Raw genomic sequence first — 27,637 nt, 5'->3', positions numbered from 1 at the left:
TGATTCATCATATATGTACCCATTCATACAGTTCAGTAATACGGCTCCTAATTTCTGGAAATAGAAAAATCTTAAATATGCATATATAGCTTCACCAGCTCAGAAGAGTGTTGGTGTTAAAAAAAAAAAATCTTGTCATGCACAAAAAAAAGGGAAAAAAGGAATAGAACACAAGTGTTCCTTCAAAATAACTAGCAGAGCATTTCATAAAACTTGTAATGTACATTATTAGAGAGAATAAATTGAGAAGTTAAGTCACAGAGACACTACAAGATTTGGTACATACCCTGCCAGACTCAAATTTAATTTCATGGGAAACATTGTTTTAGCAGACACAGATACACCTTAAAAGCAGATGTAAAGAGGGCTCTTAAGACCACTAGCCTTTAGCACTTAAAAGTAGGTACTTTTGGTTAAACTGAGACTGCAGTCTTTATATTTCAAATGAAAGAACATACCATGTGTTTTTTAATGAGTTGGTCCCTTTCATTCTCAGATATCTCAGCCAAATGCAGAATTGAACTCTGAAGCACCAGAGCTCCCTCATCCCTACCAGTTCTCTTACTTTTACTGCAATGCAATGCCATACAAACTGAAAATATAGGCACAAAATGATTTTTCACAAGAGCAGCCAGAGGTTGACAAGAAATCTGCATGCAGGAATATGTTAGGTCGTAAAAGATAATAAATTACAAGTAAGCAAATACAAATATTTTTTTGTTTCCTAAACCTTTGCCATCCAATTTAGATTAGACTTGTCTCCACACAAAACTAAAGCTGGAAGAAGCCAGTGGCAACAGTATTGCATGAAATAGCTAGGCTCAGAATCTGGAACAAGAAGTTGCCTTATCTGCAAAAGAATAAATAAAAAGATAAAATGAAGAAATAATCGCAGCACTAACTTCATTTATCATATCAGGAAAGTGGATACATAGTTCACATACTATTATAAAAATGTAGAGGGCTCACTGGTCATGAAAGTAGATTACCTCAACTAGTGCAACTAAGCTAACACCACAGGTGACCCAGCAAAAGAGAATTGTGCCAATGAGTTCCTCCAAGTACTGTATCCAAAAATTAAAAGTTCAAGTTAAACTACAGCAGAAAAGCAAGCATCCATTGGATATAATGTAATAGCGCTCAATGATACAGTTGATTTAGGTTGAAAAACTAAAATAGCAATTTTCTTCATAGCATATCAAGATAAAGATAATATATACTTTAGAAGACATTTGATATCCCATGAAATTTGAAGTACTATGAATAGCAAACCATTTAACCATCCCATATTCTTAAAGTAAAAAAGGCATTTAAAAGAGACATGTGATCACAACCTTGAACCTAGTAGCATACTGAAGCTGACTTGAAAGATTATCGAGCACTGCATTGACCAACTCCCTAAATCACAAAGTAGATTAGCTAATAACTAAAATGCTTATTTCAAATTGCAGGTTAAACAGGACCGAAGCATGTTTTACCTGTGACAAGGGTCAATAGCAGCAATTACACATATCATGAAAACAGCCTGCATGTGCCACATTACAATAAAATAAAATGCACACTAATTTCCATACGCATTAGGCCAATAATTAAAATCAGTCGCACAAAATAAACCAACAGAGCACTATAAGTACCTCTAACTCTACTTTCTCACTATGTAAAGCAACATGCATTAGAGTAATAATAGTAGTTTCTGTTCTTGGCAGCGGCTGAGGTCCAGCTGTAAGGACCTCTTTTGCAGTAACAACTTTTCCTTTCGAGTGAAAAACAAGTTTTAGGCCAAAGTTCAAACTGAAAAAACAGGTAAAAATGTAACTGCGTTAATACCGAGACGGAAGAATGGTGATTGTAACTGACAGTACCCATAAATAATATTCCAGCTTATATAGATAAAATGTGTTCAGGATATGAAAAGTATTACATTATAAGAAAAAAGAAATGAAGAAACAATATCCACTTGCAGCAAACAGAAAGGCGACATCTTATATATATTATATTTCTCCATTCATTAACATATGAAAATTTAGTGAAATTGAAATGGACAAACATTTACTTTACAAATCAAATTTCAAGCAAATATTATGGTTCAAGATGATGGAAATGACTATGATATAACTTCTAGTTAAATTAGGAAAGAATTCAAACGTACCAAATACGCACATTGTCAATCAAGTCTCAAAGTAAGAATTCTTAAGTTTTTGACCTATTCTTATTTTTTCTGTATAATTTGAAAAATCCAATAAATTGCACTTGAAAAGTGTCAAAGATAACGTATAGAGCTATTATTGAGCCATATCTATCAGCTTAAGTTTTTGGACAAATTGGTTTCTTGACATGGTGTTAGGGCCTTTTAGACAATGGTCGAGGGTTCAAATCATGGCAACTCCATTTAATAAATGGAATTTCAACACGTGATGATGGAATTTCAACACGTGATAGAATGGACTTGTGTTGCACACACTTCAAATCCAAGGATCATTTGAGTGCAGAGGTATGTTAGAGACAATACACAAAAGCAATTGTTGGGCTTTTCCAATCAACTTTAACTTTTGGTTATTTGGTTTCTTGACAAACAGCACCATATGTTGCACAACAACTAACAGGTGAAACAAAATTATTTTATTCATAATATTTAACATGTATACAAGAAAAATTTCAGCATAAGGTGCATTCTACTGTCACTTTCATTTTTCTCCACTTCTTTTTTACTTTGCATACGCATCATTGGACAAAAACCACCCCTATCATCCAATGGTGATTGTAAGCAAAAGTATAGTAAAGTTAGTTAAAAACAAACAACCATAGGTTTAACTCATCTTATGTATGTTTTTTCTCTACAGTATGATTCTTAAATGATGGTTCTCGTGCAGTTTTTTGAAACAGATCTTGATATGATAATTTCCTTTATTTCCTTCCAATCAGAATATCCTTTGCTCAAAAAAAAAAAAAAAAAAAGAATGAACACATATTTGATATTTGGATAGAAGCAACCATATTACTACATGAAGCTGATCCACAATATGAGCAGTTAAAAGAGACCCACCAAATATCTTGAAATAGGTCTTCATGGCCATCCCATGTTTCAAAAAGAACACCAATACGCTGAGCTAGGGAAAATCGGACCCGGTAATCAGGATCTTGAAGCAGGAAGAACAACTTTTCTATCATTGTCTGTAAGAAAATGCACCAAACAATCATGTGAAATCAATAAAAATGAAAGAAGGAAACGGTGAAGAATTATCAACTGCAAAAACTGAGCAGTCTCAGAATTTGCAGACCAAAAACAATGAAGACATGGAAAATAATGGCTTTTGACACATAAATGCATATTCTTGCATCATGCTACAACCCCGCAATGTCCTCATCATACAAATTCCTGCCTATGAGTCAACAGCAACAAAAACAGCAGAACTACAATCGTGGCAGATTTTCTACTTTGGCAATTCATTCCCTTCACCATGCTTCGCATAAATGGGCTATTCGTAATTTATTTCTGTCTCGGTAATCACCTGACCAACTTGAGGATTGAGCAAGACAAAATCACAAATGCAACCAATTAGCTTAACACGTCCCATCCAGTCAAGAAGACCGAATTCAGCAACCTTGATAACCAGATCTCTGAGATGCATATAACTCTGCAAATATGAATAATACAATTATAAATTTTAGGATAAGATTGACGGGAACAAAACGTACATAACTCAGTAGACTTGTGGGGTAGAACAGATGTAAATTACACCTTTAGTTGCTCAAACTGATATTCAAGTTGCTCATTCAAACTTGTATCAAGAACTTCTATTTTATCCCCAATGCATTCGGTTATGGTGGATTTATAGGTAATTCAATGAAAAAAAAAAACCAAAATCCAACATAGCAGCCTCCAGATGCATGACTACATGCCACATAAGATTTCTCTTCACTTGATATTTTCAAATTAAAACTTCATCCAAAATGTAGTTGAGTGATTGCTTTGTAGATGAAATCGAAGTTATAAGACCAAAATCAAAGTTCCATGACAACTTAAGCACCAACTTTAGAGATTAACAAAGCAATCTAACGGATAGAAAGCCAGATAAGCATCCAATCCCATTTATTAGCTGGTGATCCAAAAGGCATGAATTCACATTTGATCATACAGAACCAAAAACAAAATCCTAGTATTTAGAACAAAAATGCTTGCAACAGAGATATGAACTCATATGAAACATATACTGTATAAGGAAACACAATTTTTAAGCTAATGTCATTCCCTGTGGGAAACGAGCTGAGTTACAAATTATTCTCAATAAGCCGTAAGGGAACCGATTACCATGATGAAGCACACTCAATGACTACAAAAAAGTTGACAGATATTGAGAATACCGGATCATATTCACTTGCACTCAAAATTTGGTTGGTATTCCTTCGTGAAACATCTGGGGACAATAGCGCTCGCAATAACCATTGGGTGGCAACCAGTATACTAGTACAATCAAGTTTAGCACTCCCTCGCATCTCAATCATGTCATTCATCATCTGAACCTGCAAATTTTTCAAAATAATAAAGGAAAAAGAAAACAACACGAAAAAGAAAATGAGAATAATCTCGAAATGACAAAAGAAGGGCAGACTAATGCTTCAAGGACCTCTTATGTTTAAACACTGGTAAACATCAATGATTATTACCAAGTCTATAATCTTTGTAGCAGATAACCAGTGTGGATGTTGACAAAGGTAGCAAAGAACATTCTCATGCACCTTATAAATACAGAAGCCAACAGAAACATTAGAATGCAAACTTCAGGAAGAATAAAATTAAATGTTAAAATTATGTAATATACCTTTGTCTCACATTCTCTTCTCAATAGTTCAAAAAGAATGTCCCAAGTAACAGAATCTAAAACTGAGAAAAAACTTGACATAAGTGATACCATTTCCATCTTCCATTTCACTGTAGAAAAAGATATACCAGCAGTAGTTTTGACACCAAAAGTGAAAATGTGCACATCTTTTACATCCTCAATCACATCCAACTCCATATCCAAAATCCTGCTTGTACTGCTACCTTTTGAGCTTGATATTAGTAAAGAAGCATCAGGCGAATCGGACTGCATTGGTTCAGAATGAGAATTTTTTGCACATTCAGAAAATTGTTCATACAGTTTAACAAGTGCCTGGAAGAGTTCTTGCATTGATTGAGTTACAGCACTACAAAATACAGCATCCAGAGCATCTTTGCCTTCCCTTTTGACAAATACAGAGCAATACAGAAGGCTTCTAAATGAAGCTAAAAGGGAGTTCTTCAAATTACAGTCAGAGATAGAGCCCAAACAACCAAGACAATGGAAGTCACTGCCATTTTCTTGAACAATATTAACAGCATGGTTTAACAATTCTAATAGATTCTGGCCTATTTTGGAGAGAAATGACGAAGTCTCCTTTGTCTTCCTGAAAATGAAGTAAGAGAATCTGAGAAAAGAGATGCACGTAAGGAGTAAATCATATGTTGATAGAGAGTCTTCGCATGATAGACCACTCTATTCTAGGAGGTCCAGGGCATTGAGGGAAAAGAGATGTGAACTGGCAGAGTTAGTTTTACTGTGGCACAAAGTTTAGGAAGTTTGTTATATGGCGTGTATTTGTCAGAGGTGAGGTAGAGAATGACTTTCTCCTTTTTGGCTCATAGCTTTTAGCTTTGAAAGAGGGAGCAATCCATGGGAACATCTGGTTTGGTCATCTTCGTGTCACTGCTTTCCTTTAAGCATTTCCACTACTATCAATAAACCTTTCCTTCATCTAATGTCTATATCATTTTATTCTTTCTTCTATTATTTGTTATTCTCTACTGTTTCGTTGAGAATCTATATAGTTTAATAGACAGAAAATGGAAATTCCATAAAATAAAATAGATATCATGTTATCAAATTTTTTTCATTCGCTTAGAGTTAGGTTAGCATTCTATTTCCCCAGCTAACCTATTTCTACATCTATACAACAACAACAACAACAAAGCCTTAGTCCCGAAATGATTCGGGGTCGGCTAACATGAACCATCATATAAAACCGTGAAAATCAAGTCGTGTCAGCGACACAGATTCGCTCCCTCCACTCCGTCCTATCCACTACCATATTTTCCTCAATTCCCAATAAACTCATATCACTCTCGATCACCCTCCTCCAAGTTTGCTTAGGTCTTCCCCTACCCCTCACCACTACATCCCTTTGCCACTCTATTTCTACATCTATAATAAAAAAAAAAGGGCGGCCCGGTCGCACTACGCGTCCCCGCTGAGCGAGGGTCCGGGGAGGGATCCCACCACAAGGGTGTACTGGGGGCAAGCCTTCCCCTGCCAATTTATTTGGCAAGAGGCCGCTCCTAAGACTACATCTATAATAATAATAATAAAAAAAAAAAGGACAAAAAAAGGGTATCAAAAGAGTATAAATATAACAAGAGAAGGGGGGTTAATAGAGAAAAAAGTTCTGGTTCTACAAAGGTATATATGGATATGAAATAAAAGACTTAATAGCACTTGCATTTCATTAAGGAAATTGCCTTTGGTTAAGGCAAAGTTCCGTAAAAACCCTGCCTTAAACTTAAAATCTCAACAAAACAGTAGAGAACAACAAATAATAGAAGAAAGAATAAACAGATACAAAGATTAGATGAAGGAAAGTTTTATTGATAGTAGAAAGGATAACAAACCAGATATTCCCAAGGAAAGTTCCCACTCTGGAAGTAAAAGCTACAAGCCGAAAAGAAGAAAATCATCCTCTACCTCACCCCTGCCAAACACATGCCGCCTAATTAACTCCCACATTAAAACCTAAGTCTTTCAGCTCACGTCTCTTTTCCCTCAAAGCCCTTGGACCTCCTAGGATAGACATTCCAAATCTTAGGCCCATGAGCTGAAGGGGTTAAGATTGGTCTATCATGTGAAGACTCTCTATCATATGTTCTTGACAAATAACCGAGTGCTCAAGAATAAAAGAAAAAAAAGAATCTTCAATTGCATACCATGCGCACTGTCATAGAATTACAGGTCAAACATTAAGCCTTAAATATGTTATCCCAAAAAAAACATTAAAAAAAAAATTAAAAGTATGCATCACAGAAGCAGCACAAGCTTAGTAAAGTCAACCATGTCTGAAGTGGAAGATTTTAGAGTAAAGGCACAAGTATTCCAAGAGAAAAAAAGAAAAGAAAAAGGCTTCCATGTAATTAAAAGAAAACATTCACTATATGCAGATTATTTTTCATACACTGTAGGACCAATGCCTGCTACAAACAAGACAAGTATGTAACAAACATTCTATGACAAGTAGAAACAACTTCTTTGAATACCAAGGCGTGGTTTCCACATAAATTACAAACCTTGCGGTTGCTACCAATGAGCCATGTACAAAATTAAACAATAGTGCACACTTAAACAAGGCATCTGATAGAGGCCTCTTTTCAATCTGATTATCCTCTAGAGCCCCAAGAATTAGGGTCTCCATTTCATGTAGCAATGGGTCCCTTAATTGCCGAGGAAGACGTACATTTTGATTGCCTTGGTCTGAAGCAGTCTGATAATCCAACAAATAATAAGTGAAAACAAAAAGAAGAAAGTAAAAGGAAAAACACATTGAAAAGGCTCCAGCACCTCAACTCGAGAACCCAAATCAATTTTTGCAAGAACCTCCACAGAGCAATCAAATAGCTCAGAAAGCCTTTCATGCTCATTTTCATCTGTCTAATTGAAATGAACAGATATCAATATCCAACAAGAATAAATATACATGCATGAGGTCCAAGAGTCAATTGTAAATAACAAACATCCAACATCAACAGTTACCTTGACACAACCATCTGAAGCCTCAATATTAGCTATTAAAGAGTTTGAAAGGAGGAGACCTCTGTAATGGTGAGCAGAAGGTGCACAGCCAGTGCAAAGTGAATAAACAGCTGCTGGTAATAATACGACCATATCTTCATTCAAAATGAAAGATTCCTACAAATTAAAGGACACTTAAATGATAAATTGCTCAAGCTCAGACATAAAAACCAATGCCAAGTAATAATGTAACAATTGCAGATTCGTAAAAGACTTTTTTGGCGCAAGCCGAAACAATATGATTGCAACTAAGCTAAGTACACAAAATCAAAAAATAAAAAGTAACACTTCATGTAAGAAATTTTAACACTCTATTTCCAGATGTGAATTTGGGTCCCTCTGGAAACCTTGGGAACCATTGCCCACCATAAAAAGCATGGCAATTCTTACTGCCATTCAGTTTGACAACAGTACAGCAGAACCAACTCTGCTTATTACCGAAACAGTACCAAAGAAATCCAAACTTCAACATAACGCCTGATCCTAAGCACAAGACATGCATGAATAATGTTCTATAGTTTAAGAAGTTTCTATAAGACAGACCTTCCAGCTTAGATAGCCCAAAACTGTTGTTAAGAGATTCTTTCTTAGATGCAAAGAGTCCCGAAGGTCACCCTGCACAGACAAGAGAACTGGTAAAAAAGATTGTCTTATGTTTTTGCATAAATCTTCATTCAAATAAGGAAGAACTCATTCAGCTAACTGTATAAGTCAAGCTCCCACATGAAGGAGCTTGGACTAAGACAATGTAAATCTAATTCCCCTTTGCCTAAAATAAAAAAAACATGTAGTTGGAGTTATTATTTGAGATCTAAATGGGGTGATAAAGGTAAAGGTGTGCTGTGAAAAGGGAGGAGGAGGAGGAGGGAGGTGGGGAGGTGGGGGAGCGGGCTGGTGGAGACTGCAATTTAGGGTTTAGTATTCACCCCCAACTTATATGAGGCTTGAACATGTTTAGCCATTCACTTACGCCCAGCCATGACAGTAAAGCATAGAGGTTAGCATGAACTATATATGATTGTCTAAAAACAGGATATATAATAGTACTGGCCATAAATAAAGTGCAAAGAAAAATAAAGCAAGCTTCCAAACCAATATAAGGAAATAAAACAATACTATCACATAAAATGCAGGACCAAGAAAAGAACTCAAGTAAACAGCCAATGAACACAAAATGCAGGGGTAATGCAATTCATAAAATACAACCCTAAGTTACTTACTTGAGAACCCTTATGAGAAAAATAGCACGCAATGAAGTACAAAACTGACCTGTATAGACGTCATAACAAATTAAATTAGTTACACACCATCACATTAATAGTTATTTAAAGGCGCAAGGCGCAAGGCACACACCGCACTAAAGAATGAAAAATATAAATTATAATTATGTGAATAAATTTTATTTTCATAGAAAACGAAAAAGAATAGCACACACTAGACACAAGTCCACTACCACTTTTCTTCAGGCTAATAAAAAAAAAGTCAAAAAATAACCAATTTACTTCATAAAAGCCACCTGCCACCATTACAACCTACCCACCACGCCATCTTTAATCCACCCCACATCAAAATCGCAAAAGCATAAGGAGTCTGACATAATTTCCTTGCATGGCAAAGAATTCAATTCACAGCAGGAAAAATATTTTTGAGGAGTATTGGACTTTTTATGGGTTTTTCTCAGTTCTCCTTTAAAATCACATTTTAGTCGACTGTACTTGCGATTGTTTTACTGTTCAACACTTCTTTCCTTTCTGTTTCTTCTTTTCCTTATATAATTTCAACTGTAGATGATATAAATAGGGAAGTGTTGAGATTAAAACAGCTGCTCTTAATTTGAAACCCTAAAACACACACCTAGTTAAAAACATTGCACCTAGGCATGCCTCCGGCAACCTTCAAAGGTGCACTCAGGCAAGCACCTTCTTAACAGCACCAGCCTTTTAGCTTCTCAAGCATATCGCCTGGCGCCTTTGTGCCTCAACACGCCCTTGATAACTATGTGTCAATTACATCAACAATATGTCATAAATGATACTCCGCCCATTCTTTCTTATATATGTCGTTTAAGGTTTTCATCAGGACCAATGAAGTGTTAATTAGGCTATCAAAATGATTGCTTTACTTTTAAATTTAATACTTTTCTTCTAAAACTCTACCTATACTAACTTTCAAAGAAACCAAGAAGATGAAATCCAATTGTTCACAAAAAGAACAGAATATTTTCTACCCCTTACTAGTTACTACTAAGAAAACTAAAGAATGCAAATCAATAAAATATTTTAGAAAGATAAATTAGTTCCCAATCAAGTGCAAAGACTGCACATATCACAAGCATTCAAGTGCATTCTCATTTGTTCCAATTCCAGAATTGTCCTATTCTTTCAGAATAACTACATCAGACAGTACAGATCAGTTAGCTCCACCAAGACGCTACTCTTTCTAAAATTCCTGTCAACTTGCAGAACTCCCAAATGCTGTATATATCATGAGAACATTCGAAAGAGTTTAGGGGATTCCAAAATCCCAACCAAACATAAAACCATGAAGACAGACTCATAGTGAAAAGAAACGTGCAGCCATTGTCAACTAAGAATGGAGTAAAAGCTTCCACTATTCCCAAACACCCAGAAATTGTCCTTTGCTGGATATTATTGCCTTCTATAAGTATGATTTATAAATCAAACAAAATTGAAGTGTCCATGACATCTTTACATTCAGACTCAAGTATAACATGTGGCCATGATTTTGTCAAAAGGTGAATTGTTTATCTCCTCATTCATGTCACTGCTTTCACACCGAAATACAACCAATCTTTTATTTCTTTATAATTAACAATTATCACAAACTAGAATCATTTTACTATTATATTTACACATGCATTGAAAAACATCAAACAGGATAACTAGTGAAATATTCCACCTAAGCAATATTAAAGACATTCAACTTCTTGCTAAATCATACACATTTGGCCTTTATCTTAAAGATGATAAACCACTAATTTCATGGGGGTTTCGCAAAAGATCAAACAAGTATTCAAAAAAGATCTGCATTGACAATTTTTTAGAAGACATGCATCGTCGATAACTCTCTCTCTCCATTCACAAAATTAACTGAATCAGTGCTCACCTTGATGGAATTTGTTTGAATAATTTAAGGTCCCACACATCTTGAGGCACAACAAATATATTTATTAAATCCTGTAAGAAAAAATTTAATGGAAAAGGATGTCAGGTAACATAGATGAGGAAAATCCATTAATTCGTTTCAACAATTAAAAATCCTCAACCTCAGTTTGATGGTAATAATTAAAATCCGCTAACTACTAAAAAAAGGCTTAGAAGGAGAGATACATAATCCTTACCCTTGATATAATGCTCCCAAGTAGCACTAAGCTAGAATCTGCCTGCAAGTTTAAATAAATGAAACATGAAGTATTTTTTGTCAAAAACTAGCGTCCAAATGAATATACAACAAAACTACTAATACCAAACTACAAGAGTGTTCAGCTCATAAGAACCTTACCTACCCCACCCCACCCCAACTTTAACAACTATATCCCAAACTGCAACATGCGATTATCATCACCCCAAAAGAAATAGGAAATCATCATGCCACTGCCATCATTCAATGCAAGTAAAATTGTACAATCACTTCATTTAAATGTCAAAAATCTTGAGAATACTATCAGTCTCCTCCAAGTCTTTTGTAGCCTCTTTAGACTCTGTTGTTGTCCCTTCATCTGTCGCAGAAGCATTGACTCATCCGGGTCGGGTGGAAGCAATGAAAGAAGAGATAAAGGCTTTGGATCTTGTTTCTCTATCGGCCCAGACAAAAGCTATTGGTTCCTGTCAGATTTTAATATGAAGTGGACCTTTAACTATCAGCTTCAACTTTTAGTTCAATTGGTTCCATGACATGGTATCAGAGCCAGTGTGACCAAGTGGTCCAGGTTCGATTCTTGGCAGCCCCATTTGTTGATTTAATTGCAGGACATGGTAATATGGGCCTGTGTTGTGCATGCTTCAAGCCCAGTGGGCATTCGCATGTGGGGGGGTTCTAGGTGCATTCTTTTAGTGGTGTATGTTGATGACATAGTGAAGTACAAAGTTGAAACATTTCCTTGGTACTTGTTTTCAAACAAAGGACTTAGGACAATTGAAGTACTTCCTGGGAATAGAAGTTTTCCACAATAGTAAAGGAATTTGTTTGAGAAATCTGAGAAATACAGAAGGGTTGTCGGGAAGTTGAATTATCTAACAATCACTCGCCCTGATATTGCTTTTGCAATGTTGTAAGTTAGTTCATGTCTTCACCTAGAAACATCGCACTGGGATGTTGTTCATATTCTGAAATATTTGAAAGGAGCTCATGGACGAGGTCTTTTGTATCAAAATCATGGTCACCATATTACAGAAGAGTTCACAAATGCAAACTACGACTGGTTATTGTGTGCTTGTTGGAGGAAATCTTGTTTCTTGGAAAAGCAAGAAACAGAGTGTGGTGTCTCGATCCAGTGCCGAAGCTGAATATCGAGCTATGGCACAAACTACATGTGAGCTTGTATGGTTACATCGTCATTTCGATGAACTTGGGTTTGTACAGACAAACCCAATAAACTTATGGAGTGATAATGAAGCAGCTATCTATATTGCGAACAATTATGTGTTTTACACGGGAAAAGTTAGAAGACAGTACAATCACAACTCCACATGTCCGAACAGGAAGCCAACTTGCAGATGTGTTTACCAAACCTTTACCAGAAACCGGATCAATTATATCTGTACCAAGCTGGGCATGATCAATATCTACGCTCCAGCTTTGAGGGAGAGTGTTATAGTATGTACAGCTGTATATACGCTATATATGGCTGTCAGTATTAACATAGGTTATACTGCTGGCAGTAATATGTATGGCTAGCAGCATTAATATAGGTAATATACTGTTCATATTTGTATATAAATATGTTGTGACCTATCATTAAGAATTAAGAAAATATAGAAGAATATTTCCTTCACCTCTCTCTGTCTTCTATCTTCTTCACTTCTCTCTGTTTACACCAATAGTCCTATACAGTAGTTGCCTATTTTCTGTCTCAGTAAACAGTCATCATTTGACCGCTTCAGGGGCCAAAGAAATACAGAGACATTTGACATTTGGAAACCCTGACACAACATGGTAATCATATTGTGACAAAAAAAAATCCCAAGTGTGAAATAACAGAGAGAAAAGAGAAGGCAATGGCTGTAATTTATTGATAAAGATAGGATAGAATGACAGAACGGGATTGAAGGTAACAACCCCCACAGGAAGGCAATAACCTTCCTTCCCTATCAAAGATAGAGCCCTGCAATAGTTGCAGAAAAGAAATCCAAAACTCAACCTACTCTCACTCCAAGCAGTAAACGCCTAAAATAACAGAAAGAAAACCACCCATACAGCTCATCATGAGTAATAACAAACTCTTTCCAGAACCACGCCTATCAATAACTAACTGATTCAATTATCACTATGCCCTCCCTTGGTGCTTTCTACGTGTATAAACCCTTACGGTTTTCGGCTGTGTAGGCATTGGATCAATAGTATCAGTGGGAATAGCATAATCTCTATCATATTGGCAAGCTAAAATTCAATTTCAAAACTGCTGCTATGTTAAGTACTTGTAATTAATCAATCCACATTCCACTCTCCATTTTGCGAAACCCAAAGTACTGCCCTATACAAGTTACAAGAAGAAATACCCAGCACGTAACTGATAATACATAATAAGCACAATAATGACAACGATAGAGAATAAAAATAACCAAAACCATCAATGAGTAGACACCACTACATCTAATTTTGAAAATAATACTTACAACTGCAGTTAGATTGCTGAATAATGGCAATCCATGTGTCAGACAGCTCCATATTAACTGCCAACCACAGTTCAACTGCAACATTGACAAATAACTAAGTTAACAATGCTGACTTCAACAATGAGAACCAACCATGCCTTGCAAAAAGACACAAAAATCCAGTAATGGCATTTCAATAGAAATATGAATTCAGACTTTAGGATATGTCAATACCAATCTCCATTCGGAAGATAAGAACCAATAAATCTTAAATGCTAGGTGACAAAGAGTTGAACTTGATTATTTTCAACATTGCATTCCACGCGAAACCATAACAATTTATAACAAAAACCTGTCATATAAATTCCTTCAATTGAATGGAAGAACGAAGATTTTTTTTATCACGTAACATATTAAGATCTTATTTAGATGACATCCCATTTCAATTGAACAGAACAAAAAACATATAGAAACAGAAATAAAATATGAAAAGATGACAACCCACTTTCAATATGAACATAACACAACAGAGAGAGTAGTACTCTTAAAATCACATTATATCAGCTACTCTTTGAAAAAACAACCCAAGAATCCTGCCACTCAATAGGCAATAAGCCAAAGGAAATTTCAAAATTTTAGTGTTCATCATTAATTAGTCAAAAGTTTGAAATATTTGTAAACAGAAATGAAGCTATAGGAATATAAAAAAGAAAGACAAATGAAGAAAAAAATCACATACCTCATTTGAGATGGAACAAGAACTTGAACTAGTGCCCACTTGAGAACATGAAAGCAACAAAAAAGTAGATAGCTCCTGCAAACTCCTTCACACGCCAATAGATGCACATATAAGCTCATAGGGAAGAAGAAATAAAGGGGGGGTGGAAGAGGGATTGAAATCTCATAAACATCTTCGCATACATATAAGGAATTAGATAAAATACATAAATGTCCACTTTATGTTACAAGCACCTAACTGCCCAAACATTCAATATATTACATGTTAAGAGAAGAATTGAGTCAGCATGTAACTCATGTTTATGTAAACGAGAAAAACGTACCGCAAAGTCCAAAGCAAACTATCATAAGCACGCTGCATATTTGCATCACTCAAAATCCTGCAACAAATCCCAAATTAACAATCCAACAATTGTAATTTGTAAAGTATCTAATAAACTCCATTCAACAAAAACAGAAGAAGAAAGGAAGTGATGACACAATATTGTATGCACAGATGCTTAGATAAGTAACATTGTCGACATGTTTTATTTGGTGCACTTCAAAGACGCATAAAAGAAAATATACCAGAAGATTTTATGACAAGTAATCTTAAATATACATAGAATATAGATGACGATCTCATCAAGCAGTAACTAGAATATTACCACCAGAGCCTACTAACTGACACATAAACTTTCTTCAGGGAAACGAAATGCTGAGTACTAAAAGTAATCAAGAATGCTTTTCCAAAGACAAATAGGTTAGTAATAGGAGAACGGAATGTTATGGCCCTGGGATCTGCTTATGGGTGTGGAGATTAATGGACTTGTTTGTTGTTCGTCTTCCTTTAGAACATATAGTGACTAAAATTAAGGAGTCATTAACGAGAGAAGCCCTCTTTTAAGTAAATCTCACTGAAATTCATTTTTTAACTGTCTCTTCATTTCAGCCATAGTTGTTAGTGGCGATGCCATGGCGCAAGGCACACAGGGCTCAAGGTCGTGTGCCTTAGCACCCCCTAAGGCAGGGGTGTTGCTCTGACGATGCCAAGTGCGCCTTTGTGCTCCTGGACCTTTTGTGTCACAGGTTAATTTTTTAGGGTTTTATACTATTTACCCACATGTTCAATCTCCACTGTTGGATTAGACACATCCAGTGTCCAAAAATAAACATAGTCAAAAGGAAAGCAGACAGTTTCAAATTGAACAATAGCCGGAATAAAAAAAAAGAGAGAGAAATTCGTTTTGACCGGACAATTGGATGTGAATCTTGCTCTACCACCCCTTGCTTTAAAAAGAAAGAAAAAATGATAAGTGCTTTTTTCTTATAAAGAGGGGGAACGCGTTATGGCAGATATTCAACCATTTACTGTGACAGAATCTTTTTATAAGTCAGGTGCATAATGGGAAACAAAGGGAAAGAAGAAGCACACAACAACAGTAAAATACCAGAGAAAAAGCAAACAAGGACGAACTTGAAGTTGGAGACGTTTCATAAGAAGTAGCTATTAGTCAACTTAGGATTTAATATTTAGTTGAAAACTTTAAATTTAGAATATAGGGTTTATTGCCTGATAGAATTTATGATTAAGAATACAATAATGATTTTGTATTTATTGCATTTTGATTTTAAAGTTTACAATCATATTTTAAATATTATCATTTATGGTGGTTCTATATAATTTTATTCTTTTAAGCATCATGCACCAAGGCTCCAGGACTCCCTGGCGCCGCAGTACGCCTTGCACCTTTAATAACTAAGATTCTGACAAATATAATACATACAGTCCGTAGAAGAGTTGGTAACTGTTTGAACAACTGCTCCTTTGTTCAGTTATAAATGCAATAACTACAACAGAGGACATTTAAGACACTTAACACACTTGGTAAGACACCTACACACTTAGAATACTTAATAAAGACACATAGGCACTCAGGACACTAACACATACACATTTATGAAGACAATTTATAATATAAAATAATAATACTATGGCTGTCTGCTGATTGCATATAACAAGGAAATGGTGATTGCATTAAGGAGTATATAAGTAAATAAAGTTTCTTTAGCTCTTCCCAGTTCACAAATATAGCTAAAGAAAAGAGTGAAATTACCAAATTGAAAAAGAAAAAGATAGAGGAAATTAATGTATATATCCATAATTACCTCTCAAAGCTTGTAGAAATGCCTTCAAACCAGTATATGAAAAGCTCCTTATTTATGCGACTGTAGTAGTTATGAATGAGACAACAAAACGTAGCATTCCTGGAGTGGAGGGCCAGACAAGGCAAATATGACGCTTTTGTCCAGAATAGGAAAACCAGATAACATACTATAGAAACAACTAAACATTATGCAAAAATTTAAGGGAAGCTTGCATGATAATTCCACTACATGTCTCAAGGAGCCAAACTAATTTATCAACATACACAAATGATGTTGAACTAGATGCACAATAAAAATTGAAAAACAGAATGATATATTGACAAAACTCCAGTTCTCATCATTTACTTCATGATATGTCAAAAAGACGCAATACAAATGAGCATATAATTCTATTACGAAACAAAGACTTGCATTCAAATGAGCTAACTGAACAAAAAAATCTCCGAACTCAGGATTCTTAGTTTACTTTGGATGGCTTTCTTACATAAGGTGGAAGGATTAACAAAGTAACTAAGCACAGGAAATAGGAAGCATAGAAGAAGCGTATCTGAATGAAACTTAAAAATTTAAGTATTAGATAAGGGATGAAATTAGCTTTAACTGTTATTCAAATACTACAAAACTGAATCATGGTAATCAAAGTAGCATTACTTATTGCTACCTTTTTCATCCCATTCACACTTTCATATTTATTTTATGCAATAGCTTTATCACCCGTTCAGAATTGCAACTCAGCTCATAGAATAGCAGAAAATTACAAAGCAAAGATATCATGCAATACTAAATCCCATTTTAACAACCACAATGTGCAGTTAGCATAACTGCCATAGCATAAATAACTGCTACACCCATGTGAACTTTGGTAACAAATTGCAGATATATTTCTGTTAAGTGAATACATGATAATATGACATGTGAGAATAATTGCAGGATTAGCCATACCATAACCATTTTCCTTTAACAAGTGCCTCTTTTAGAAGGACAGAAGCATGCTCCTTCTTAGCCCGCTTTTCAGTTGATTGTCTTTTACTTGTGCCAAGACATGCCTGCACAAGTCTTAAACATGTTATATGATGACTTAATTTGTAACCAATCCCCAAACATGGAAATAAAAATTTAAATCTGCAATTCAAAAGTCAGCTCTTTGGCAATGTAGTGAAATCTGCAAGCATAACAGTTTGCACATTTGACTGGACATTAATAATTTCAACAGTAAATGACCAAGCCACTAAAATGTAACCTTGAATCTGATACATATCCAGGACACTTTGCAAGAAGCAACCAATTACTAGTATCGTGACTAAATACATCAACCCCACTGTATGATTTCAGAAGATACTTCTGATAAATAAAATAAAAAATCCAAAACATAAAGCATACGAGTGATGCATGCATCATTATTTTTAAAACAATAAGATAGTTCATTAGTTATATACCTTGTAAAATACCAGGGCCGCAAGCTCCACTAAACCAGATTGTGAGCCACTCAACGTTCCAAACTTATCATCCTTGCTTGCTTCTGGCCTGAATACACCTTATAAGACAGTGCATCAATATTGCACCAATAAATTCCATAACAATTAAACCGAATGGAGGAAATTTTCACAGCAATTAAAGATAGAAAGGAACTAACCAAGGGACATTTGTACTAGGTAAACTGTTTTGATCAAGTTCTCTACATATTACATCTAGAAATTGTTCTACCAAAGAACTTCCATCAACAGCACCTCTTGTTAGATTTAGCTGCAGCCTTGCATAAAAAACAAGTGCGTCCTGCAAAAGTACAATTAAGATTTAAGTACACATGAATCAGAAGATTAAACACAAAACAGCATTAAGTATGAAAATAAGAAACCTTCAGACCCCGATCATGGGTTGTAAGCCAACACTGAAACACAAAATGTTGCACGGCATTATGGATATCCAAGGACTGACAGCCCAAATTTGGGCCATCTCTTAATAAGAGCACATTAACACACTCAATAAGTTTACGTGAAAACTTTCCTTCCTCCCTGAGAACATTACAACAACGCATAACAGCTTGTGTCAATTATGATCAGCAGTAAGTGGTAGAAAGCCAAAAATATAGTACATTAAGGTCAATTGTTGGTGCACCTTACAAAAGAGAAAATCCGACATAGCCCTTTAACAATGTCTTCCCTGAGTTCATCTGGGAAATCTCCAGGAGGGTTTTCTAGGAGTGAATGGAGTGTCAAAACACAGCGAAATACCTCCTCTTTAAGATTACCTTGAATATCACTTTTCCCTTCAATGCTTGTTTCTACCTTCTCTATATACAGCCGCATCAAACCTTTGCCAAAATGGAAGAAACATATTACATTGAAACAACAAAAATTTCACCCAGCAATCAGAAGGATCATGTAGGATATGGACAATGAAACTCACTGCAATAAACACGATTCCTCAAGTGAAACCGATAATCTTTAACTGCCAATAGATGTCGGAGTATAACCCCATATTCTGACTGAAAGCTTGGAACATTGCTTAAGACATCGCATAGGTGACCAAAGAGCATTTTAACCACAGGTAACAAAGGCAACATGTTTCCTGCCAGTTTATCATAATACAAGCATACTATATCAGATAACTATTCCAAAATAAAAATCTTAGTTTTCGAAGGAAGCAGAGTATGGTATGTACATATACTTCCTACTTAGTAACAACTACATGCAAATGCACCTTATACTAACCATAGAAATCAGTCCTCAGAACCAAACCTGAAAATTTAGCATCCCCTGCTCGTTGGACAACAATTCGCAGAGTTTTTGCAAAATTTGCCTTGGGTAAACGGCGCTTGCTTGAAGATATCTCCAGTGACACACATTGGATGAGCAATGTGATTAAAAAGGGCCACGTTTCAGCTGCAGAAACAAGTTCAAACATTTCAAAATTGCAACTTAAACAATGTCTTTGCCTGAAGTTTTCAAACAAAGTTCTTACAGTTAGGAATATCATTCGGCTTAAGTTTTGCAGTGTTCTGTCCGAGGTACTTGCAGAACTCAATCGATTTATCTCCTTCTAACCAGGTGTTCAACAACTTTAACCCATCCTGAATGTGTATAAATGCTAACTCAATTTCCAATGAGCACAAAATTAAATCAACTGAATGAAACCTACAAAATCAATTTCTCAAACAGGTAGGTATATAAGTAAAAAAATTGTATGTAGGTAACATGGTATCTTGATTTGGAGTAGAAAAAAAGGAAGACATTAGTTAACGAAACTTTTCGTCTCTAGTGAACTTGCATTAGTTACTTTCTTGGTTACCATTCTCATTGTTGAATAACATTCTGCTTACCAAGTATAAACTTTAGTTTCACTTTAGGTATTTGGGAAACATGAGGATTAATTAACAATTGGAATTCCCAAAAGAATCAATGAATAATTGGAATCCACAGTTTCATTTCCGCATTGTAGTACTGGAAAACAAGAGCAATTAATAAAAGCAATGCCAGTTTAATTTTCTGGTGGTCCTTTCCTTTCCATTTCTCGGTAAACGTGATAGAGAGATAGAGCGAGAGAGGGAGGAGGGTGAAATACTATAGTAGATATCGTTACCTCCCGTGGTTTAGCTTTATCAGAGGAGAGCTTAGAGGTGATTTCTTGGACGTCTCTCGACGTGATCATCGCCGATTGACGGAGGGCCTAGAGTGAGAAACGAAGAATTGGCGGGAAAATGAAGCGATGGTGAAGTAGAGAAAAGAAGAGGACCGCGACAAGCAAGCAAGAGGGGTTTAACACTTTCACCGTATAAATTGTGAACTACATAAACCCTTTCGGCTGTGCACTGCCCAATTCTTGATATGGCGTTTCATTATAGGCACTCCACACGAGCAGCATTCGCCAACGTGTCACCGGGTGAGACCTTTCCTTTTCTTTAACCTTATTTAATTTAGGTTACTTTCGTTAACTACCAATTTACAGGTTAGAGTTTGGATGTTAAAGGAAGTAAACATTAAACTTTTATTTACTTTTAAAAAACAACTTCCAAATAAGGTTAACTTGATATTTAACCTTTCATTACTCTCATTTACTTCCATTAACCCCCTCCTAAACAAGAGCTAAAGGTGCACCAGGCTACACAATACAAACCGTGGCAAGGAGACACTAGACAAGAGGCAGAAAAACCCCACTCCTTACCAAAGCTCCACAATGACCCTACTAGAGAAGCCATCTTGTTGAGAGAATAAGGTGCCAAGACATAAAGTCGGTATAGATTTTGCTATCAAATTCTAAAATGACTTTTTTGTAGCCTAGCGACTAAGCATTCTCAAACCTTCCATAACGCCTCATAATTCCACTGTGACTATTGAGCAGACATCCACATTCTTAGCAAAACCTTGGACCCGGTTACCTTTGCTATCGCGAATAAGGTCGCCAGCCGCAGCTAAGAAAGAGCTCCCTTTAACAGCACCGTCAATATTGAGTTTAACCCAATTGGTTCCTGAAGAACTCAACCCAACCAAAACCTCTTCTCTAATGGGTTTTTGTGCAGCCAGATCCTTGGAGAAAGCCTGATTACTATCCATGATGTCATTAACCGTCGTATTAATGTTCTGCACAAGCTCTATAATAGATCTATTGGACTGTTGGAACATAACGAGGTTCCTATTTTTCCATAAGTCCCAACAAGCAACTGCAAAAAACAAGATGTTAGTCGTTGTAGGAGAACCGATTTCCCGGACTCAATTGTCATAGAACCATTTGGCTTCATTCAAGGCGATAAAAACCCAAAAATCATTCTGGGAAAGGATTTGAAGCCAGATTGAATATGCCAAAGAGGAGTCCCTCAAAATGTGGACAATAGACTCCTCATAAAGGGAGCAGATGGCGCAGAGGCCTACCGCATCGAGATGTCTTCTCTTTTTCTCCAAGTTTGTAACAAGCTTACCTTTCATAACTAGCCAAAGGAAACTTGGGATTATTTGGGGGCCAGGTCAATTCCAAACACGCTCCCAGCCTCTAAGCACACAAGCAATACCTTCCTCGTGAATAAGACCGTATGCAGGCTTGACTGAAAAGTGTCCAAAGCTAGTTTCAATCCAATAATATTAATCAGTGTACTGTGAAGGGTTACAAGGAAAGGTTGCGGCCAACAAGTTAATGCAATCTTGAGGCAGAAGGTGTTGAATAAGATCTCACCTCCATTGACCCTTTTCATCGACCATGTCGCACACTTTCATCTGCATAGCGTGCTCACTGATGGGGCTCGTCGCCAGGAGTTTGAAAGGCCCGAGGTCGCCCAACCAATGGTCAAACCAGAAGCTAACACATCTGTCATCCTCAACCGACCATTTAACTATGAGGATGAGGTCCTCTCTAATCTTCAAAAGGGCCCTCCAAAAAGGGGATGCGAGGCACTCACGGTTGACTGGGTAATTAAAAAGGGAGTGAATGTTATATTTTCCAGTCACAATGCGTGGGGGTGACATCGGTTTGGTTCGATACTAACCGAACAGAAATGTCGGTTAACCAAACCGAAGTTGGTTCTATTTTCATAACCGAACCGAATAAGTTTGGTAACCGAATATATAGGAGATGGCTCTTGTGAGAACATTTTTTTAGGTGAGGACACTTCCTTATGGTGAGAACTGGACCCTTCAATAACACTCCACACTGCTTACCACTAAGCCAATTGCTTTGCTTGTTTATTATGCTGCGCTCGGCTTAATATACTACTGCCATTGTAGCTTCTATTGTTTAATATTTGATGCATGTACTTATTAATATCGATTAAATATGCATAATAATGAATTATTAATAGAAAAAAAATATGCATAATAATGAATTATTAATAAAAAAAATTCAAGAACATGCTCTAATTTCTTATTTATTTAATTCCTCTATATTTTTGTAATTTATGTTTTAAAATGTTAAGGACGATATTCTAAATATTGTTAGATATGTTCTAAACTTTATAATTTGGGTTCTAAAAAATAAGTATAATGTTTTAAAAAAACCAGTAAATATATGGACCATTTTTGTATTTATTCTATAATATAATTTATAACTCATATTCTTAATAATATAACATATGTTCTAAAAAAACATAACGTATGTTCTAAAGTTTATAGTTTGTGTTCCAAAAATTAAGTATAATGTTCTAAAAAAATCAGTAGATATCTGGATCGTTTTTTCATTTGTTCCAAAAATTTAATTTATAATTCATGTTCTAAAAAACATAACGTATGTTCTAAAAAACATAACGTATGTTCTAAAGTTTATAATTTATGTTCCAAAAATTAAGTATAATGTTCTAAAAAAATCAGTAGATATCTGGATCGTTTTTTCATTTGTTCCAAAAATATAATTTATAACTCATGTTCTAAAAAACATAACATATGTTCTAAAAAACATAACGTATGTTCTAAAGTTTATAGTTTGTGTTCCAAAAATTAAGTATAATTTCTAAAAAAATCAGTAGATATCTGAATCGTTTTTTCATTTGTTCCAAAAATATAATTTATGACTCATGTTCTAAAAAACATAACACATGTTCTAAAAAACATAACGTATGTTCTAAAAACATAACGTATGTTCTAAAGTTTATAGTTTGTTTTCTAAAAATTAAGTATAATATTCTAAAAAAATCAGTAGATATCTGGATCGTTTTTTTATTTGTTCCAAAAATATAATTTATAGCTCATGTTCGAAAAAACATAACACATGTTCTAAAAAATATGTCGTACGTTCTAAACTTCATAGTTCATATTTTAAAAGTTAAAATATATGTTGTTTCAAAAAAAATTAAAATATATGTTTTAACGTATGTTTTAAAAAATATATTTTTTTATATAACATAAATTACAAAAATATAAAGGAATTAAATAAATAAAAAATTGGAGCATGTTCTTGGATTTTTTTTCTATTAATAATTCATTATTATGCACATTTTTTTTTCTATTAATAATTCATTATTATGCATATTTAATCGATATTAATAAGTGTATGCGTCAAATATTAAACAATAGAAGCTACAAGGACAATGGTATATTAAGGAGAGCGCAACATAATATACAAGTAAAGTAATTGGTTTAATGGTAAGCAGTGTGGAGTGTAATTGAAAGGTCCAAGGTTCAAACCCCATGGGAAGCAGCGTTTTTTTAATTTTTTTATACTCAAAATGACGTAGTTTTGAGTGTTCTCACTATAAGGAGGAGGTTCTCACTTGATCCCTCCCCTATATTTATATATATATATTAAGTTCGGTTCGGTTATCGGTTACACCGATATTTTTTTTACAATAACCGAACCGATAACCAATTACCACATTAAGCTAAAATTAAAACCGAAACCATAATGTTAAAATAACCGAACCAAACTAAGATTTCGATTCAGTTATCTGTTTGGTAATCGGTTACCGGTTATTTTGCTCACCCCTAACAATGCGAACCCAGATTAAGTGGGGTTGCGACATAAAGGTAAAGCCCAACTTCATAAGAAAGGCATCGTAGCCCCCGCACCCTCATCAACTATTTCCTCAGGTAAAATATTGCCCTCTCCTTCTCCCATCGCGCCCGATGGAGCCACCCATAAAGCCTTATGGCTCCTCAAAGAAAGTGTCATCCAAGACAAACTTGAAGCCACATGTCTTAGGAAAATCACCGGTTAACGGCTCCAAATCATGAGGAAATTTCAAGCGGTCTAGGGCAATCTACCAGTTTGGTGCCTTGTCCTCACACATAGGACCTGTCAAACCAAATAGAAAATGGTAAGTCACGTTAACAAACGGGTATACCCACAACCTAGTTTCAGAGAACCCTACCCTATCCAGGCGTATACTCAGCCACCGTCACCTCGGTGGACTCCAAGTCGACCAAGTCCTTCCTTTTTAAACCATGGCCCTCAAGATGTTTCCGTAAATAATCCTTCTTCTAGGTGGAGTACATAAACCACCCATTCTCCAAGTAGTTCTTGATGAACTTCCTACAATCAAACTTTGGTTCAGGGGCTATCGCACTAAACCATCCCACCAACTCCCTATTGTTTCCAGTCAACTGCCTTGGCACTAGCCATGTGCTAGGCCAACTAGGATTCAAATTCCATTTACAATGAAAAGGAATGCAAGGTCAGAGGTACTCACCTTAATATACCAATGCCGATACTCCAATGGCTTCGACTTCAGTCCCCCAATAGGCTTGAATTTTAGGTGATGAAAACTCATATTCTATGAGGAAGCTTCTTGCATCGGCATAAAGAACTGACGAAATACAACTTAAGTCAAACGATACCCCGCCTCCCTACACATAACATACATCCACACCCTTCAGTCTCCACTTGTTCCTAGTAATTTGCGCAAGCGCAAATTTGAACTCATGCATAACTTTGATGAAGAAAGGCAACAACGACAGCCTCATCCCCGCATCCAGCTAGTCTTCATACACCACTATCTCATTAAGGGCAAAGTAGTCGTTCGCTCGCTCCAAATACGATGGGACCGCCAAGATTAAAGGTTGACCCAACCAGCAGCAGAGCATCATGGCCCCTAAATCCTTGGATATGATAATGGTATATGCCTCTTCCAACATCTTCACCTTTGGTGCTCGCGGCCTTTTAAAACAGTTAAAACGGCAGCAAGAAAACGCATTGCTCGTACCAGACCCCTGTGGTGTCACACCCGACCCTAAACGACCTCAATCGGCATCGGTCATGAAATAGAAAGATCATAATCAATACTTAAGAGTCTCCAATTAATCCAAATATCATTATATTACAATTGCAATACCAAAGTTCTAACCATAATTCTAACAGTAAGCAGCCAACTTTCAAATCCCGCATAATCGGTCGCTAACCTTCTCTATATCCTGTACTTTCTCACCTAAAAACATTAAAACATTTAAAAACGTGAGACAAAAATCCCAGTAAAAAACTATCAGCTATAAAAACCAACTTTACTTAACATAGCCACACATATACATTGATAAAGGGATTTAATCAAAACCTTATAAAATATACTCAAAACTTAAGTTCATATATAGTCAAAGTAGTAAACCAAAACCATAAAAATATATAATCTTCTATCCATTCTTGAGTTCAAAATCTTATAAAATATTGTAATCAAATAAGTGTTTTATCAAACCAACTCGTATTTAATCAAACGTAAAACCTTATATCAAAATCAATCATAACCGAAAACATAATCCAAATGAACTTAAAACATTGTATCCATCCTCGAGTTTCTCCCCTTAAGTATCAATCAATAACCACATATATAGTCGAGACATCTCTTAACATTGCCTATCCCATATGGTCTTACCCAACACTTCACTGTCATACCCAATAGGTCTTCAGACTGTGTACACAGACCATGTCCCTCACTGAACATGGTCTTCAAATATAAAACCACCGATCCGCATAATAGATATAAAATCATAAAATCATAACGTGCTCAAATATCCTTTCACAATCAAATTCCAAATTATTTCATAACCATAAATCATTTGGCTTCAATTAGCCCTTTTGTATCATAAAAACAATAAACCGCAACAGATTTCTCAATCCAAAAACAATTCGTAAGAAATCATCAAATTCATTTTGTTCAATATAGATATATATTGAAACCAAAAACATATATGTATATATGTAAATCAACCAAATTAAGCCTTAACTCAACATAGTCAAGTAAAATCTGAAATTCACATAGAAGCATAATTTCAACCATAATTTCACAATAAAAAACAAAATCATGAAAAACCCCAATTTTACAAAATTCCTGCATAACCCTAAAATATCAATTTCTGAAACTTCTTTGATTATATATATATATCTATATACATAAAACTCAAAATATAGTTGCTAGTTACTTACCTTAGCTACTAATTGAAGAAAACGCAACCGTTCAATTCGTCTCTAAATTCTGTCTAAGATGTTTCCCTCCAAACACTGCCGAAACTCAAAAACTCTTTGGTTAGGACTTAGATCTATACATAAGGATGATATGGTTCCAATTTCGAGTGATTCGGACGGTCGAATCTCCGTAAATCAAAGAAACGGTGGAGAAACGGTTTAGAGAAAACTGATAAATCTAAAATGAATTTAAAAAGAAAAGAAAAGAATAAAAAAAATAGATAAGCTCTGCCTCTTGCGCAGATTCCGTTTTATATATACCAAATCTGATGAATATCCAGTTTGATCATCCATCTTTATATAATCTTTTAAAAATTATCCTAAACTTTTAATTTACACTTAAAACCATCGAATTAACTCCAAACTTTTCCTATAACATCAAATTAACTTCACACACCCAATAATTATAATATATACTAATATCAAAATATAGATTTTAGAAATTTAGTCACGGACGTGACAATTCTCCCCACCTTAAAAAATTTCGTCCTCGAAATTCACATTCTCTAATCTAAATTTACTTCCTCAAATAATCTCCAAGCTCATGAAGTTATTTCTAATTATCACGATTACTCATAATCATCATAAGACCACAAATGCTAATATTTCCTTCCATTAACTTCACCATTAATCCATATTCACATCACTGTAACACTTATTTATACATAACTCTTAGTAACTCTCAATTTCAACCTAGTTAATTTCATCACCATAATCTACAATAAAACTTCAAATATCATTTATTCACCTTTATATAATATGATATACTTTATATTCATATCTTCCTAACATACACCAAATCTCACTTTAATAAATTTAAATCACAATTGATTCCATCAATTGCATATATATCAATTATATTTCATCTATCTCCAAGTTCTCTAGACTTCAAAACAAAATCACGTTTGAACCACTAATATGTACGATATTATATTTTTCTTAAACTTCAAATAATTCGAATCAATGATTTGCATCAGCATATAATCTTACTTCATCATAATAATAATACTTATATCTATAATTTTTCACTCCAATCATGATGCATATGAACTCCAAGTCATTATCATCAATCAAATATAAACCTTATATCGATAACATATTTTCTCTATGAATATCACCTTGACTTATTTATTTTCATAAAACCTCGATAATCAATTCCTTACAATAAGAAAAATCAATATAGATCATTCTTAT

The 27,637-nt window shown here is 35.1% G+C and overlaps 1 protein-coding gene across 5 annotated transcripts in view; it reads right to left on the bottom strand.

The window, feature by feature from the left end:
* Positions 1-20,470, bottom strand: part of LOC136230656 (serine/threonine-protein kinase ATM) — a 56,790-nt gene extending 36,320 nt beyond the window's left edge. Inside the window, exons 1-31 of one of the 5 annotated variants that reach the window (XM_066019828.1) lie at positions 20,156-20,470; positions 19,538-19,646; positions 19,315-19,458; positions 18,983-19,144; positions 18,692-18,887; positions 18,432-18,588; positions 18,210-18,349; positions 18,013-18,100; positions 17,519-17,622; positions 16,577-16,675; positions 14,752-14,808; positions 14,430-14,514; positions 13,712-13,786; positions 11,218-11,259; positions 10,983-11,053; positions 9,077-9,125; positions 8,400-8,471; positions 7,818-7,973; positions 7,626-7,715; positions 7,355-7,548; positions 4,821-5,427; positions 4,666-4,737; positions 4,363-4,521; positions 3,510-3,635; positions 3,044-3,171; positions 1,635-1,791; positions 1,479-1,525; positions 1,335-1,398; positions 990-1,064; positions 731-850; positions 459-650 (exon numbers count right to left, since the gene is read on the bottom strand). In XM_066019828.1, the coding sequence (XP_065875900.1) occupies positions 459-650; positions 731-850; positions 990-1,064; positions 1,335-1,398; positions 1,479-1,525; positions 1,635-1,791; positions 3,044-3,171; positions 3,510-3,635; positions 4,363-4,521; positions 4,666-4,737; positions 4,821-5,427; positions 7,355-7,548; positions 7,626-7,715; positions 7,818-7,973; positions 8,400-8,471; positions 9,077-9,125; positions 10,983-11,053; positions 11,218-11,259; positions 13,712-13,786; positions 14,430-14,514; positions 14,752-14,808; positions 16,577-16,675; positions 17,519-17,622; positions 18,013-18,100; positions 18,210-18,349; positions 18,432-18,588; positions 18,692-18,887; positions 18,983-19,144; positions 19,315-19,458; positions 19,538-19,646; positions 20,156-20,224 (3,906 nt within the window). In that variant the 5' untranslated portion in view covers positions 20,225-20,470. Of the gene's footprint in view, positions 1-458; positions 651-730; positions 851-989; positions 1,065-1,334; positions 1,399-1,478; positions 1,526-1,634; positions 1,792-3,043; positions 3,172-3,509; positions 3,636-4,362; positions 4,522-4,665; positions 4,738-4,820; positions 5,428-7,354; positions 7,549-7,625; positions 7,716-7,817; positions 7,974-8,399; positions 8,472-9,076; positions 9,126-10,982; positions 11,054-11,217; positions 11,260-13,711; positions 13,787-14,429; positions 14,515-14,751; positions 14,809-16,576; positions 16,676-17,518; positions 17,623-18,012; positions 18,111-18,209; positions 18,350-18,431; positions 18,589-18,691; positions 18,888-18,982; positions 19,145-19,314; positions 19,459-19,537; positions 19,647-20,155 lie in introns of those variants that run through there. The other 4 variants (XM_066019810.1, XM_066019803.1, XM_066019820.1 and 1 more) reach the window with 4 other exon arrangements.
* Between the last annotated feature and the right edge of the window lie 7,167 nt (positions 20,471-27,637).

Source organism: Euphorbia lathyris, chromosome 1, assembly GCF_963576675.1.
Source record: "Euphorbia lathyris chromosome 1, ddEupLath1.1, whole genome shotgun sequence".
Taxonomy (NCBI): domain Eukaryota; kingdom Viridiplantae; phylum Streptophyta; class Magnoliopsida; order Malpighiales; family Euphorbiaceae; genus Euphorbia; species Euphorbia lathyris.
This window is presented reverse-complemented; position numbering and strand designations above follow the sequence as displayed.